The sequence below is a fragment of the Camelus ferus genome, chromosome 15 (genome assembly GCF_009834535.1).
Source record: "Camelus ferus isolate YT-003-E chromosome 15, BCGSAC_Cfer_1.0, whole genome shotgun sequence".
Taxonomy (NCBI): domain Eukaryota; kingdom Metazoa; phylum Chordata; class Mammalia; order Artiodactyla; family Camelidae; genus Camelus; species Camelus ferus.
In genome coordinates, this window is record NC_045710.1 from 53140362 (window position 1) to 53157519 (window position 17158).

General features: G+C 50.0%; 1 protein-coding gene across 1 annotated transcript in view; it reads right to left on the reverse strand.

The window, feature by feature from the left end:
• SFXN5 (sideroflexin 5) overlaps positions 1–17158 on the reverse strand; it is a 113972-nt gene that overhangs the window by 46601 nt on the left and 50213 nt on the right. Inside the window, 4 exon segments of the mRNA XM_006176113.3 lie at positions 4400–4465; positions 5769–5789; positions 5791–5826; positions 6816–6869. Coding sequence (XP_006176175.2) covers positions 4400–4465; positions 5769–5789; positions 5791–5826; positions 6816–6869 — 177 coding nt within the window.

Here is a 17158-nt window from a genome sequence, read left to right on the forward strand (position 1 = left end):
GCAGCCGGAGGTGCACCCCGGACCTGAGCTACACCCGCAAGCACGAGGCCAGCCAGGTGCAGTCCTGCAGAACGCCTGGGAACCAAGTACGAAGGTAGGTGGAGGTGCAACCTCTTGTTATACTTAAAGAGCCCCTCAAAAATTTTCTTTCAGTCCCCACTGTTCTCAGGGTATCGGGGCGGGACTTGTCTACTAGAAGCCATAGTAACAGCTCCTCCAACGTGAAGCCAAGAGCACTACTTGGCTTTTCCCACCTCCTGACAGCACAGGGGAGCAGGTAGAAAAAGTGTCTTTTTGTTAGCCGAATAGTGTCTGGTTAAGCCTGGTATTGAATCCCAGTTCTGTCACCGACTTCACCTCTGTGCCTCAGTGTCCTCGTTTGGTGTTTCCTGTGGTTCAGGGGCTAGCTCAGGGTGTATTTTAGGAGATGGACACCTGAACAGTGTCTGGCACATTGTGGACCCCCCATAAGGGTTCGCCATTATGATTATTTGCCAGTCTGACCATCATGGGGACCTGGAGCTCCAGGAAGCAACGGGAGCTGCGATGGGGAGGGGTTCAGCCCAGGGTCCCCTGGGATACCTCCTTGCATCCCACTGTCTAGGTTAACAGATAATCAAGGCATCCTACACAGAAAGGCTCCTCCAGGGCCCAGGCCCTTTAGGAAAAGAGGTCAGTGCTTCTCCAGCAGGGAAAGTCGTGGGCCAGCTGGGACCAGCTAAAGGTGAAGATCTGAGGACCAGGCAGGAAGCGACCCCCACACTCTGGCTCCACCATCCAGCGCCTGACTGTCCACGTGGGACATTAGCCCTGAGCCTTCCTCTCCAGCCCCCTCTCATCCAGGACCTCGTGTCCACGAGTTGATCCATCTTCTGGGCCTGCCAACCCCCCACGACCTCTGCCCCAGCCCCCCTCTGCCTGCACCCCCTGCAATGCCCTGGGTCCCTGAGCCCAGGCAGGGGTCCCTGGCATGACTCTCCCAACTCCTGAGCAAGGCACTCACGACCCCATCCCCACCCCGCTTCATCGTCACCTCATCACCATCACTCCCTACATGGCAGCCACACCCATTTTCTGACGGCTTCCGGAGTCTGTCATGCTCCCCTCCTACGTGCCTCTTTGTGTGCTGTACCCTCTTTCTGGAACACCCAAGCCTGCCTTTGCCTCTCTCCAGTCTGCCTTACAGGAGGCAGCCCTGTGTGAGTGAGGGGGCCCTGCCCCTGGTCCCAGCACGCCCAAGAGTTACCTTCATCTTAATTATGGTTATACCACAGAGTGCCATCAGCTTCCGTCTCGGCATCTTGGGGGACACACAGTTGTTGGGGCCCCCAGCACCTGCAAAGTGCCTGGCACACACGTCCCCCCGAAGGGAGTGATGGGTCCCCCTCCAGTAGCCAGGGCTCGTGGGGGGTGATCACAGACGTGCTCAGCACAGACACCCGAACTCAAGCACAGTGAGCACTGACAGAGCTTCCTTTGTTAAAAGACACAAACTGCTAGTTTTCAAAAATAACTTAAGACGAAATTTCTTTTTTATTCCCGAGCATGAAGCCAGACATTGCCAAATCTATTTAGAGGGTTCACCAAAAGGCTGCTAAGCCCCCGCCAGTGGCCCTGCCACCAGCAGGAGATGCAGTTAGGGGGCATGCGCGCTGGGCACCCCTGACTCTCGGGGCTGCTGGCCAGGGTCAGGGGCTCTTCTGTGAGGGGAAAAGGGCTCTCCCGGAGAGAAGGCTGGACCCCCCGGACCTGGCCTCCCCCACAGCTGGTCCTCAATCCCTGGGATCTGCCCTTGGCCTGTCAGCCCCCATCCACGCTGCCTGCTTGTAGGGGCTCATTTTAATTAATGCCAGAGCCGGGCCAACCACTGGGGCCGTGACACTTGTTTGCAGGTCATCTCCTCCTAACAGGCCCCCCCTGGGCAGGGGGGGATTTGTCACTAATTGAAGCAGAGATCAGTTAATGAGGCCGTGGGGCCTGGGCTCCCAGAGAACAAGCGAAAAGAAAAGAAAAGAAAGCCTCTTTCTTTGGAGGTTTTGTGATTTACACGTACAAAAGAAAAGCAAGCAAAAGCTGCAAATTTTCCAAGTCAGAAACTCCACTCCATCTGCCAGAGTTAGACCCTCACTGTGTGGAGACGGCAGGCAGAGCGACGCCGCCACTCGGGGATGGAGCGCAGAGAGGCCTCCAGGCCAGCAATCGACCAGCCAGCTAATTAACAAGTATTTATGGACCGCAGCCCCAGGCCCCCTCTGTGGGGAAGACACTGGCCTGTCCCTGGCTAACCTGAAATCCAGTGTGACAGTGAGAGGACAGGACACGCGTGTAACTGAGGAGGGACAGAAGTTTCTAGGACTTGGGGCTGGCGGGTCAGGGAACACCACCTTGAGGGGGTCTGCGGCTGGGTGGGGAGGAGGGAGGAGGGTGTCCCCAGCACAGATACACCCGCTGGGGGCCGCGGCAGCCCAGTGTGAGGCCCCCATCCCTGCGGGTAAGACCTTGGCTCTGAGAGCCCTGGAGGGCCCTAGCCCCCAGTAACACTGTGGCTGGGGCGTCAGACGCCCCACCCCACAATCTGGGCTGGCTCTGGCCTTGTGAAGTGGTTGCGATGGAATGACTGAGGCCCCTTGGGTGGGACAGTGAGGACTGGGTACGCAGAGAGCCCGGAGCCTGGGAAGAAGCTGTGTCCTCATTCCCGCAGCCGCAGGCCTGCAGGAAGAAGATGTCCTACTGGGACAGCGACCCCTCCCCTCGAGCCCATCCCAGCCAGGGCCAGGGCTTCCTCCTCCTGGCTCATCGGCATCTTCCTTTAAATTTCAAAGAAGGAACATGGGATTTTCAAGCTGCTAAAATAGGCTGAGTGATAAGCTCCTCTTGTCACAGGAGCAGGAAGGAGGTGACAAGAGTCCTCCCCTCTCTCACAAGAGCCCCTGACCTTGGTCAGCCACCCCCCAGAATCAGAGATCCCCAATTTGTATGGCCCTCAAATGAAGTCGCATGCTGGGTTGCAGGACCACTAGAGCGAAGTTATTTAGCAGATTCTTTTTTTTTTTTCGTTGGTAGGGGGAGGTGAAATTTAGGTTGGTTGGTTTGTTTTAATGGAGATACTGGGGATCGAACACAGAACCCCGTGCCTGCTAAGCGTGCGCTCTACCACTGAGCTGCACCCTCCCCTCAGCAGACTCTTGATGAGCATCTGAATAGATTCCGCAGTGTCTGCTTCATGCTTGGGCCAAGACATCAGGATTCAGGGAAGCAGAGTGATCTTGGGCACCAAATGGGCCCCCCCGCCCTAACAGCCTTTTGGAGGTGACCTGGTCCACGTGAGAGCAGAGTAAATGAGGCCATCCCAGAACAGCCCCAAAGCCCCGTTTCAGGAGAACAGTGAAATACATGATGGTGAGCGGTAGGTACAATGCGTGAGTACGTAGGTGTGCGCAATCATTCCATTTACTTAAGGACGTGGGAAAGGTGAGAAAAGTAGGTTTTACCAGAAGATTATTATACGTGAAATTTTTGGTTATATGCGAATGTTTTTAAATGTTGCATTTCCGAATTATTTTTTCTTACCAGTTACCTGTGTTTATGGTGTGATGAATAAAATAACAAAGTTGTGCAGTGACCTTTGCCCTCCAAAGTGGGCTATAGGAGACATGCCACTGGGATCCGGAGAGTACCGGATGGAGGCGGAGGTGGGCTCGGGGGTGACATGAACACACCAAGGTCCTGGGAGCTTGGGCTTCTGCCCTGGCTCTGGCCCAGGCCCCTCGCTGGGTCACCTGCCCTCTGCCCTCATCCGGGACACAACCTTATGCTCATACAATCTACAGACCTCCCCTACGTAGTATCTGCTATATCCTCGAAGCCCCGTGGGATTCGGAATGAGCCTACTGCCCTTGTGTTGAGGAATTCACAGGACGCCAGGAGGGTTTGGACATGTGACCACATGACCAAGGCCACGAAGAGGGGACCCGGGCAACTCAGGCCAAGAGCAAAGAGGAGCTGACATCCGGACCAACCTTGCGGATGGATCCCGAGCCCCTCCGCTCCTGCATCAGCCGCTTTACTGAGCGTGAAGACCAGCTCCTTTGAGAAGGGTGCAGGCCCCAGCTGGAGAGTGCAGCCCTTCCCACGGCCCATGGGCACCGCCTCCCCTCCCTGCCTGCTCTCCCAAACCCAGAGCACCACTTGTGCTCTCCCTCTGTGAAAGTGTCACTGGGGTCTATTCTTCTCTGCCTAGAAAGCCTTCCGTGATGGCTCCCACACAGAAACCTCTGCCTCCCAGGCCCCCTGCCTGGCCCCAACCCTCAGGCAAGGTCTGGTCTGAGAATGCTGGGTGGTGCAACCGCAGGGCAGCCGGATGGAGAGGATGGGGGACGTGGAGTGCGGGGTTACTCACACCGATAGAGACGGCACTGATGACAGCTCCCAGGTAGCCCTGGATGAACTTGGACATAGGCGAAGGCTGGAAGACAGAGACAGAATATCAGGCCCCCTGGGTGCCCAAAGCTCCCACACCTCACCCTTGCTAACGCCCTAGCCACCAGAGGCTTTCCTGCCCGCCAGCCTGGAGGGGAAGGGGAGAAGCTAGCCCCTCTGGGAGCCAGAGGGGTCTAGGCCTCCCTCAGCTCAGTCCGCACACGGGAAAACTGGGCAGCAATGTCCTGGGAGACGCCGCAGGGCCCACTGCACTTTGCCCTGTTCTAGAAAGGTTGTTGGTAGACACCACTGGCTGGAGATTGAAACCAGCAAGGGGTCATTTATGGCTGGGCAAGAGGATCCAGTTCAGGAAGACTAAGTGTTGCAAGTTCGGCACGCAGAGCTCTTTCCAGGTGGAAATGGCAGTGTCACGGTGGCTCTCACCAGCCAGGTCAACCAAGCTGGGCTTCCAGGCCAACAGACGACAGCTGTTCCACATTTCCATGGGGAAATGGATTCCAAGGTGCAACACAGAAAATTAAGAAAGAGCTGAGGAATTGGCCTTTAACTCTGCTATGGTAGCAATCCTGGAGATGTTTGGTTTAAGGTGGATGGGAGCCATCCGAGCCGAGATGCTCATGAGTCAGGCGTGGATTGAAGGTTTATATGGGGGGAGGGGGGTGTCCTCAGCGTATCAGGCCCTTGAAGTCCCTACCTCCCAGGCCAGCTCGTAACTCCCGCATCACTCCCCACAACGTGAGAAATGCCCAGACCCTCTCCTCCCCAAACTGACAGCCCCCCAGGGACTTAGACTCCCCCTCTCCTCTTGCTGCCTTTGGAAGGAAGTGTGGGAGGATGGAGAGAGGGGAGAGGCAGCTGTGCCCAGCCCCCTCCTAGACAAGAGAAGGGTGACTGGGCCTCCACTGGGAGCTCGTCCCAGGGGTGCAGGGGACTTTGGGAAGGATGTGCTGGTCCTCTCTGACCCTCGCCCTCAAGAGCATCCCTTTCTCTTTGCAGCCAGCAGTCTTGGGGCACCAAGGCAGCTTCCAGGCAAGCGTGGAGGAAGCTTTAGGGGAATTCAGTCCCCCTGTGGCTGATACTGTCCTGACCCTAGACCCGGGTATAAGAGCTGCCCCAGGAGAATTCTGAAGCCAGTGGAGCTGTACCTTTTCACTGCCTCCTCCACACTCCCATGTTACGGGCCACTGTCACTTCAGCCCCTCCCCAGCGGGGTCCCTCCTGAAGGCCTGTCAGTGTCTCCCAGAGGAGGCAGCCCTGAGCACCCTGTAGTCGGGGGAAGGCTTCCCCCAGCCTGAAGCCCGTCACAGGCAGCGGTCTGCGGTGCTCACCTTGGTAGCATTGCGGTTTGCCGTAGTCGACACGAGCGTTGTGGCTCTGGTTCAGCCACTGAAAGGCAATGGGGGAGGAGTCGTCAGGGGAGGTGTGGTCACCTCCCTGGAAGCCAGGCCTGGGCCTGGGAGGCCACACCCCTCCAGAAAGCCACGGGTCTCTAGTTAGTGGTGGTTCCATCCATCCACAAGTTAGCATGGCCCACCCACCGTCCTGGTTTGCCAGGACTGGGCAGGTTTTAGCACCAAAAGTCCCCAGTCCTTGACAAACCAACACACTGGTCCCACCCAGCCCAGTAGTTCGTCTCGATCCAGAGACGGTCACCCCCCTGGCATTGTGGCGATTATGCCCCAAATGGACCCTGCTGCCTTTGCCATGTCATCCTTATTACTTACTGGACAGAAGGTGGACACTTAGGCTCCTGGAATGGCTGACAGCCCTGAGCATCTTTCAAAAATACCCCAGCCCAGAGTCTGGCAGCACCAGCAGTGCCCAAACACCGACACTGTTAGGAGATTTTTTCAGGGAAGACTCTGATAATTCATCCTGAAGACAGACAGGTTTTCCTTCCTGCCTCTCTTTCTCTACACAGACACACACGGAGCTTCAGCTGTTTTCAGAGAGCTGCAACCCGGACTGTCTCCAAGGGCAGAGACCAGGGTCTGCGATGCTTTTCCACCCATCTCACTCCCTTGGGGTTGAAGATGCATTAACCTGCCCCACAGATACGGGGGAGGCTGATGTCACGATGAGGCAGTGGGCCTCGAGGTCACCAGCCATCGGACAAGCATCCAGGTGAGGGCACCAGCCAGCTCTCATCACCTCCATGCGAAGGTTAGAGGACACATAGTGCCCCAAGGCTTGAGCTGCTGGGACCTGATCAGCGGGGCCCCAAGTCCTGGGGTTTCTCCCAGTGGCTCCTGGGTAGGGGAGGAGTGGGAAGAGGGGTGACTTTCTCTGGGGGGCCTGGATGGAGAGGAGACACTGGGACAGGGGGTTCTAATCAGCATCTGTTGGGAGCCCTCTGTTTGCAGGGAAACGGTTACCAGCCAGAAGACAGGGGACGCCAGTTTCTGGTGGGGCACGAGCAGGCCGACCACCTATGAAGAGAAGGAAACGGCTGAAGAAGGCAAAAGGAACGCCCTACAATTTGCAAAGAAAAACGACACAGCCGTGAGCAAAAGTGAGCTGGATCCGTACCACGGACGTGGACGGTGTGTACATGCAAACCGCTGCCCACAGTGAGATGCTACATGCCAAAAAACCCAGCTGCAGAACTGTATTACAGCACCAGCCCATTTTTGCAAAGAAAAAAACTCACCATATATTTGATATATGATGCACATCCATACATATGACCTATCCATATATGCAAACACACATACATAATCGTATCTCCAGGCGTGAAAAAAATTGTAACACAGCACGTAGGTGTCCCTGGAGGTCAGGTAACACGATACTTTCTCATATTCTTCCTAAATATTTCTGTGTTCTTTTTAATCGTGGACATGCGTCTTTTCATCATTGGTGGGTGGGGAAACAATAAAAAAAAAATCAGCAAACAAAAGGAACACCTTCACTTCCACCCAATTAATCCAGCTTCTTCACATCTTATCCAGCCAATAGGAATTTTGTGAGAATTAAATAAAAATCAGTTCAAAGGCCTGAAGTACTTTACAAAGACAGGTTAGGGAAATTTATATGTTATCTCTGGGCCCCCACAAAGCAAAACTGACACTATGTTTATGCTATTGAATTAAACATAGATGTCTAATGAGTATTTGTTGAATGAGTGAATGAATGAACAAATGCACACATATGGCCAAGTCTGGTTGTACAGGTGAGAATCTATTATTCGTAACGCCCAATTATCACCTAAGACCTACACTCAGTGACTTTGCTTTTCTGGTTGAAGTCAAGACAAATTGCCTGATCTCAACACTGGCCAAGTCTTGGACTTCAGGGACCCACGTGAACCTCCCAAGTTTACCTCTGAAGTGCTTGTGTGCAAAATAACATCTCCCAACTATCACTGCATATGGAAAAAAAATGTGCACAACCATCTACATATTGACTTATTTATTATTCCTGTAGATAAAATGGCTCTTTGGCAAGAATTTCTGCAAGGAGCAAGTATAAACATTCAATTCTATGCAGTAGATCAAATTCTAGACATCCTTAGCAGCATTAGTAAATCATGTTTTAAACATTAAAATGTTTTAAAACAGCGAACACGCACACACAGTTATATTTATTGGCCCATATCAGTTTGAATAAAATTACACAACGGAAAGCCATTCCATAGCGCCAGTGAGGAATTATCTTATGATATTTTTCTCCCCCAAATAAGATCCCAATTCGATTGTCCTTTGCAATGACAGCTTAGGGTGCTGGAGTGGGAATCAGGAGACCGTGGGCCTCAGCCTCAGCTCGGTCCCTGTCCAGCAGAAGACAGCCTACCTTTGGGGTTCTAGCTTTCTTACTATAGAGTGAAGGGCTGACTTTGGAGGTGCTATCTCAGTTTAAATTCTATTCTTAGGTTCCAAGTAGTAGATGCGAAATCAATACAGATAGTCTCATTGTATGTAAAGGGACTGCCCCCCACCAGCCCAGCAAGAAGTAATCCCAGGGGACCCAGGGCCCCTTCCTAGCACCCCCGTCAGGAAGGAGCCAGATCATAGAGAAGAAGCTGAGCTTAAGGAGCAGTGAAGCAGGGAACACTGTGAGCCAGTGAGTGTGTGTGTGCGCGTGCGCATGTGAGCACACGCGGATGTATGTATACACGTGCGCATGTCTGACTGCCTCCCAAAGCCCAGGAGATAAAAGCTGTTTTCCACTCTTGGGAACACAGCCCATCACTCCCTATAATCTGCTGGTTTATATAACACCAGTGTGTTATGAACGACATTGTCTTCTCCCCACTTCCCCCACTGCACCCCAAAACTGTGCTTGGGCCACCAGGAATGTCATGAGATGCAGCTCATGGGACTCACTGTGTGTAACTGATGTCCAGGACACTTGCTGCTCATTATGTCACAAGGTCCCCTCTATGAATTCTCTTGGGGGAAATTTTTCTGGTCTCCAGATCAGAAATGTATGCTTCTGAACATCTGGGTTGCATCTGTCCTGCAGACACTGGGCATTTAACTATGTTTCTCTTTGCACTGACTGTCAGGGAGCTCCGGCCACATCCCCATGGCCCACATCTGCCAAGTATAGAGACCTCGCTGCACGTGCTTTGTGTTTAAATGTCACTCCTGGCTTCATTTTATCTTTCCTTCCCTAAACTTCCTTCTGTCTCATTTTTACCTTCACTCGTTTTTATTTGTGGCATGCATTTTTTATGGGCTATCGAGTCTTGTCCAGAACAAACCACTGCCCTAAACTAAACCAAACTAGTACCCAGGCTACGTAACACACACACACACTCACACAGTGTAACCAGTGATCTTTTCACCTTGTTGGCCAACATGACCAGCCTCTGTCCCAAATTCGTGCCCTAACAGAGGCATGATATCCGCACTGGGCACCTTGGACTCCTTAACGCTTTCTTAAAGAGACCGATCAGTTGATTGATTTTGCTAAGCATTTCTCCTTATGTCACCATGATTCTTATCATAACTCTGGGGCTCAGATAAAATAGAGATTACTTTCTATATTTTGTAAATGGGGCAACTGAGGCTTTGAGAAATTCAGTGATCTGCCCGAGGCTTCAAAGCGAACTAGAGAAAGAGTCAGGTCTCCTGATTCCTGGCTTGTGGTCCCCAACTCTGATTTTAGGGGTTTCTTCTCTAGCTCATCCCCCTGAGGACAAGGGAAAAGCCACATTCCATGCCCATTTTCGAGCATCTTCTGTGCACCAAGTTGCACACCGCTCCCAGTGGAGATCACCAGAGGAGAGGAATACACAGCACCCAACGGCAATGAACACAAAGACCAAACAGGAAAATGTCTGAGAACGTCCTTTATAACACCCGGGCGTGAAAATGACAAGACGGCTTAAGCAGGTACTCAGATGTGTGTAAAACTGATCAATTCTAACATCCAAACAGGAGTTCAGAAAGGGAGAGGTCAGGGTGCTCTGGCTATCTGCCAAGGGAGGCAGTAGGGTGGAGCTGAGGGGGGTGTGTGTGTGTGTGTGTGTGTGTGTGTGTGTGTGTGTGTGTACACGCACGTGCGCGCTCTTGGGAGGGGGAACAGCTGAGAGACTGGCCTCCATGAAGGAAGAGTTTCGGGAAATCCGCAGCCAGGAGTCCAGGGAGGGTGAGGTGAGAAGGCAGACGAACATCAGGCGGGGCCCAAGGGAGCCATTTGAGGCCCAAGCACAAGGAGCAGGGATCGCGCCTTGCAGGTCTTACAGTCAGGCTGGTGGGGCCACAAGCACACGGGTGCCAGCCCCCTTCCGTATTAGGCAACACGCAGCACCATCTGCACAATCCCAGGAGCAAGAGCAGATATTTTATAACTTCCTTTTTTTCTTTTTAAGTCTAAATTAAAAATAAATGTTCCTTCAGTTCTCAGATGTATATCTCTGGTGCAACCTGCCCACATTCCCTCACGCTGCCCTTTCCAGAACATGGCAGGGGAAAGGAGGAAAGAGATGAGCAGAGAGAGGGAGCCAGTCCACCAGCTCCAATGCCAGTGGATTGCACCTCTTCCAAGAGGGAGACGCTGCAGGCGTGGCCGCGCAGCGGGTGGAGAGCGCCCAGAATGCGGCTGGGACCAGGGAACATGGAAGGAGAGCCAACAGCCAGAATTTCCAGCCCAGCCTGCACCCTATCTTGCTGCAGGACCTCGGCCAAATCGCACATCCTATCTTTGCTCCCATTTTTGGTTCATAACATGACTGGGGTCCCCTCCACAGCTCCCAGCCCCTGACAGCTGTCCTCTCCACACAGCTGTCTACCTTTGCTTCCCCTTCCCCTCGGGTGGCCGGCCACAGGCCCTGGTGATCAACACTCAGCCTTGGTTGCAGGAGGAGCTGGACTTAAATCCTGCTTCTGGTATTTACCCGCCGTCTGACCATGCACAAGTTACTTGAGCTCTTTGTGCCTCAGCTTTTTAATCTGTTAAATGGGGGCGATCCTGGTACCTCTCCGGATGACCACGAAAGGAAGTAAAGGACAGAAAGAATTTGGCACAGTGTCTTGCACACAGCAAGTGCTCACTAGGTGTTAGTAACATTCCTCTCCTTCTATCTCTGAACTCCACATTACACAGCTGAGCATCATTTAGTCCCCAACTTGTCTTTGAACCCAAGGCTTATCCCTCAAAGGATGGTGCACTCCTGCTGGCAGAATTCAGGGCTTTTCTTTCTGATGCGCCCCAAAGCACTCAGCACAAAGCTGGGCCCACACCACTCACTAGAAGAATATCGCTAATTTATTATGAAGAACATTAAATTCTTGGCCAGGGATTGTGGCAATGACCACCACTGCCCATCTCTTCCTTATTCCTTTTATTTAAGTCCAATCACATGGGGGTGTTGGCCTTTGGAGAGAGGGGCAGATTGAGTTTTGGGTCCCGATTATTCACTCCTCCCTACACCCACACCCTTGCCAGGGGAGGAATGTGTTCCCACGCTCTTGCTGTTCCTTGGCCACATGACCTGCTTTGGCCAAAGTCATATGGGAGGAAGTGGCAGTGTGCCAGTTCTGAGCCCAGGCCTCGGAGGGTTCAGGTGTCTCTACTGGCCCTCTGTGCTTCTAACATTGCCAAGAGGAGACATGCACTGACTAGTGTCCTGGTCCAAGGGCGATAAGACATGAGAAGCAGAGTCCAGCCTTGGCGAGCTGACTCCCAGTTGACCCCAGACCTGAAGAACTGCTTCAGTCAAGCCCAGTCTAGACCAGCCAAACCTCAGGTAACTACAGATCCCTAAGAATAAGTGCTTGTGGCTGCAATGAAATTTTGTGGATGTTTGTTACACAGCACTATTCTTGCAATAGCTGATTGATACAAGGATTATATGAAGAATGAATATTCTGTCCTTCCTGGGCAAAATTCTGTTCCATTCAATGTACCTTGAATTATATCTTTGCTAGTGGTGTTGGTTCCTGAGCAGCCTAGCAGCCTGTCAACCCACTCCTCCTGGTAACCATTAGCCCAACTCTGGGGCCACCCCTGCTGGTCCAGGAAGAAGGGAAGTTTGTGCTTGAGCCTCGTATCTGGACAGAATAAGGAATGGGGCCAATCCTACCCATATGGCAACTGGCTTACAAGAAAAAATCACATTGTCACTTCAAGCCTCCTCCTTCAGAGTGCTCTAACCTCTGCAGAGAGATGAGGCCTCAGTCTGAGAGAGAGGCACCACCACATATCTTAATCTGCTTAGCCAGAAGTGAGACATGAACAGCTGAAGACAAGGACAGAGGAGTGTACTGTGATCCTGGGACTCAGAGAGAACTGAGCAACCCCTGAGTCCCTTGGCTGCCACCCATGCAAAAGTGGCTCAACTAATAGGAGAAAGGAAACTTTTTAAAAGCACAGAAAATCCAGAGGGGAAACAGGTTGTGTGTCAAAACAACTGGGTGGTGAAACTTAAGTCAGGGGCAGATGACAAGGTACAAAATGATCTTGCTTGGCAAAGTAATTGCGGAAAAAACTGTTTCCTCCACCCTCCATCCCATCTCCACTTGACTAATCCCTCCTCATCCTCCCAGTTTCAACTTAGTTGTCACTTCCTCCAGGAAGCCTTCCCTGACCCCCCATGATGTCAGGCCTCCCGTTATACATCCCCCAGCACCCTGCCTGCCTTCTTTGCAGTATTCATCTCAGTAGTAAGTATCTGTTTAAAGTCTGTCTTCCTTGAGAGCTTCCAGAAGCTTCAGAGGAGTGAAACCATATGACACTCACTTCGTACGTACCTGGGAGTCCCCAGCGGTAAAGCAACAGTCCTTTGGCATCGTACCCTCCCTCCACACCGACTCACTCAAATCTAAAACGTTCCTCTTCATTTTCAAAAGACCTGCCACAGGCCCTAGTACTCAACAAATTGCTTTTTCCTTCTACTTTGTCTCCATCTTCCTGATTTCTGCAGCTAGTGATCTGAAAAGGAACACTTCGGTGCATTAGGGGAGCTGCTGTTCAAAGGATCTCTGCCAGCTAAAGAAAATACTTTTTATCCAATGAATGTTTGTCCCTGACTGGTCAGTTCCAGCTTAATTGAGCAGCACCTCTTGGATGGTATAAATTAGGCCACAATGACTGGTGTCCGATTAAAATGGCCAGGAAGAACTTTGGGCTTGGGATTGAAATATGTGAAAAAGCAGAGTGTAGGGTGAGAAGAGTTGGGAGATACCAGAAAGGACCCGGGACACAGCCAAATCCTCACATGAAGTGAACCCTCTGTGGTCAACCCCTCTTCTCCCCAGAGACAAAGTGACTTAAAACCAGCACCTTGTGAGCAACGGGGTTTCTAAGGCCACACGATCATCTGCAGTGTTAAAGTGAGAAGGTTCAGAGTAAAGTCCAAGCTCTGAATGTCTTGGACATCTGGTTTGGACATAACCTGACTGCCAGGATGCTCCCTGTCTGCCCTCCTCAGTCTCCCAGCTGGATATGGGGGATGGGGGCCTTGACTTCTGAGAGTTCCAGAATGACAGGGGAGGGGATGGGGGACAGGGGTGGCAGGGAGCTCAGGGCTGACAAGGGAGGCACGGATGCCACCTGGGCACCCGGGAGAAACTAAGGCCCACAAGGGAAACTCAGTTCCTGGCACCTGAGACATTATGGTAGCTCAGGGTACAGGGTACAGGCTGGCAGTTGGGGAAATGCAGGATGGGGGCCGGTACACTGGCCCTGCCTCTCCCCAGCCACACGTGCGCAGAAAGCACAGGGCAGCACACTTCTCAGTGGAAACATGGGAATAGAGATGCCAGTTAAAAGAGCTGACCACAGTTGGTGAGGTTCTTCTGGGGAAGGTACCTGCAAAGGGGGAGCCACGAACTGCACCCGCCTCGGGAGCAGCCTTGGTGCACTGGCTTAGCCGCCATGCTTATGTATAAATTGGGATCTCTTTGCCACACATCAAAGGGGGAAAAGTTTCCATCTTCAAATGTTAAGCTTAAAATAAGACACTACACGGGTGCCAGTAGATCTGTGAAATCTGCTGACTAAACTGGCACCAGCCTCTGGGAGAAAACCAGCTCGTCTCTCCCGAGCTCTGGGAGTGAGCAGGACGGGGGCAGGGCTACTCCCAGGCAAGGCGGGAACAGCGTCGGGGGTCAAGCCAGGGATGTTCACCTGGGCAGGAGGCAGCCGGATGTTGCTTCCGGAAGCGTCTTAGTCAAAGCACCTGCCAGCCTTACTTAGCCCTTCCCTTTATCGCTCAGGGACCCAGTTCCTAGCACATTCGCTGGCACTCCATTTCTATTTTGGTGAGCATTTTAGTGGTTGCTGCATGTGCACATTTCTTACCCATTCTATCACACCAGGGGTTTCCCTAAGGCACGGACTGGAACCTTCACTCGCCTTCAGACCAGGCATTTGCCGGGATGTTCAGTGCTACCAGGTGACAGGAAGGCCTTAGGGCAGCCGACGTGGCTGGTGGGAGCCGGGCCTCAGGCAGAAGGGCCGGGACAGCCAGTGCTCCTCCCACACTATGTGAGGCAGTGGCCCCGGGAGGGAGAGGGACCAATGAGTCCTCACATTGCTTATCCATGTCACAGTGCCCAGAGGGAAGACTACAGATTCTCCACAACCAGTAACTCCTCTTGGGGTCTGGCCCCTGGCCCAGCTGTTCTAAATCCCGGGATATGGAAGTGGGGCTAGGTGAGCACTGTCATCTTGGCTCTGGGTGCCACTGAGGCCACCCCAGGTCATGCTGCCCACTCATCTCAATCCAGTGTTCATACAGGACCTCAGGGACAGGGCTTCCTATTCTCACACCCTGCACATCCATTCGCAGAGGGATGTTTGCTCCAGGCTGGGAGAGGACTGGGCCTGATGAGACATTCACAGCGCCTGCTTCAGCAGTGAACCCCTGAATGACATCGGAGCGGATCAGCACACAAGTTCCCATGATGCCTACAAGGCCATAGTGACCCAAATTTATCGACTTGCCTTAGATAGGAAGAGGAGAGTGTAGAAACTACGTGGTGTCCTCAGTAACGCCTGTGAACTAGAGACAGTGCTGGCATCCCTTGCGCTGGCTAGCTTATCCCAGCGACGGCAAGTCATTACTTCTGAAAGGGTCCAGTTGGCCTCTTATAAGGAATCAGCCCCAAACTCAACTTCTCTAGTTTAGAAGAGATGATACTGCCAAATGATATATCTTTTTTTTTTAAAGGATTGATGGAATATTTATGAAAAAATATTATGACAGATTCTTATTTCCTACCTATAGCTATTCTTCTCTCCTTTTTCACTAAAAGAATCCCTATAATTGGGGGTTGGCTATATATTCAGCTAAATTCTACATGAAATATATACAGAACTGTTGCTTGAGACTTTGAAGAAGTCTACTTAAAGGGAACTGACTCAGATAGGAGATACATCCTTTTACTTTTCCCTTCTTTCTCCTCTCTGGAATGTGGATGTGATGACTGGAACTTCAGTAGCTATCCTGGGCTATGAGGTTACTGACAATAGAAGCCAGCTCTGAGAATGGTGCAGAAAAATGGAAGTCTGGGTTCCTGATGACACTGTGGGGCTCTGCCTACCTTCAAACTTCTTTGAAATGAGAGAGAAATAAATTTTTTTGTTTAAGCTACTGTTATTTTGAACTTTCTGTTATATGCAAATGGTTCTACTCCTAACTGATATAATCATATACTATATTATAAAGAAAACCATAATAAATCTCAAATGGCAAAACTGTAGAGGTCACTCTCTGACAATAAGATAAATTAGAAAATAATAATAAGATAAAGTAGAAAATAATAATAAAATAAACTAGAAAATAATAATAAAATAATATATATTTTTAAAACCCAACCACTTGGAATTTAAAATGCATTCTTCTGATTATCTAATTGATCAAAGAGGATTCAAACTATAATTTCAAACTTATTTAGAAATCAAAAACATAGATCACTGTATATGAAAACATATTAGACATAGCCAAGTATTCAACATACTCAGAAGCAAATTTAGAGCCCTAAACAGTTTCATTAGAAGGAAAGAATGAGAATAAATAAATTAAGAATAAATTCAAGGCAAAAAGTTAAAAAAAAGAAAAAGAAAAAAAAACCAACCACAACCAAATCAAAGAAAAGAGGGAAAAAGGATAGTATAAAAAACAAAGAGCAGAAATGAGTTAATTAGAAAATGAAAACAGAAGAATTGCTAAATACAACCAAGAACTGATTCCCAGACACAACTCTCACAAATCCAGTCATTTTAATAAAGGAGATAAAGGTGAGAAGTGGGGAAAAGACTCAAAAATCAATCCAGGAAAGATCATTAAATTTTAAAAATCAATATTTAAAACTTCTACAACAAAGACACCAGAGAGTAAAGGAAAAACAACTGAGAGAAAAGATGTGCAATATATATAATTCAAAGGATTAATATCCGAAATATGTAAGAAAAGCTTACAAATTAATTAGGAAAATACAGCCAAGGGAAAAATGGACAATGGATATTAACAGCTAATTCATAGAAGAGAAAATGTAAATGGCCAATAAATATAGGAAAAGAAGTGAAATCTTTTTGGTGCTCAGGGAAATAAAAATTAAAACCATAATGAGATGCAGCCCTTCTCTCTTCAAACTGACAAAAAACACAAAAGAGATGAATATCAGTGTTACAAAGGTGTGGTGAAATATAGCCTTTCTGAAGAGAAATTTGGCAATAGCTATAAGCAATTTAAATGTGTATTGCCTTTTACACAGCAAACTCACTTTCTGGAATGGGCCCTTGAGAAATTCTCACACTTGCACAAAAAGGGCTTTATAAGGATTCCTCACAGCACTGTTACTGCTAATAGCAAATAATCAGAAACAACCTAAATCTAAATCTATCACTATGGGAGAGAACGCAACAGGAAAAAGGAAGGAAAGGAGGGAGGAAATCTTTATTAGGCAAACTGCTAAGTGTGATAATCTATTTGTAGATAAATGAGTATATTTTTATATTTTAATGGAAAAAAATACAAAACAAGACAAAAATTTTAGTGGTGATTCATATGCATGCAAATACCCAGAAACAAAGCCTGGAAGTTCTTGCCAGACTTCTGTCAGAGGTTACTTCAGGGAGCGGATCTGGAACTGAGGGTCATCAGAGGAACTTCAATTTTTTTTTTTTGTATTGTTTGAATTTGGAGCTGAGAGAACATATTCATGTATTACTTGTATAACTTTAAAAATATTCTTTAAAAAATTCTTGGTGATATTTTTGAATTCCAAAGAACATATTCATGTATTACTTGTATAATTTTATGAAATAT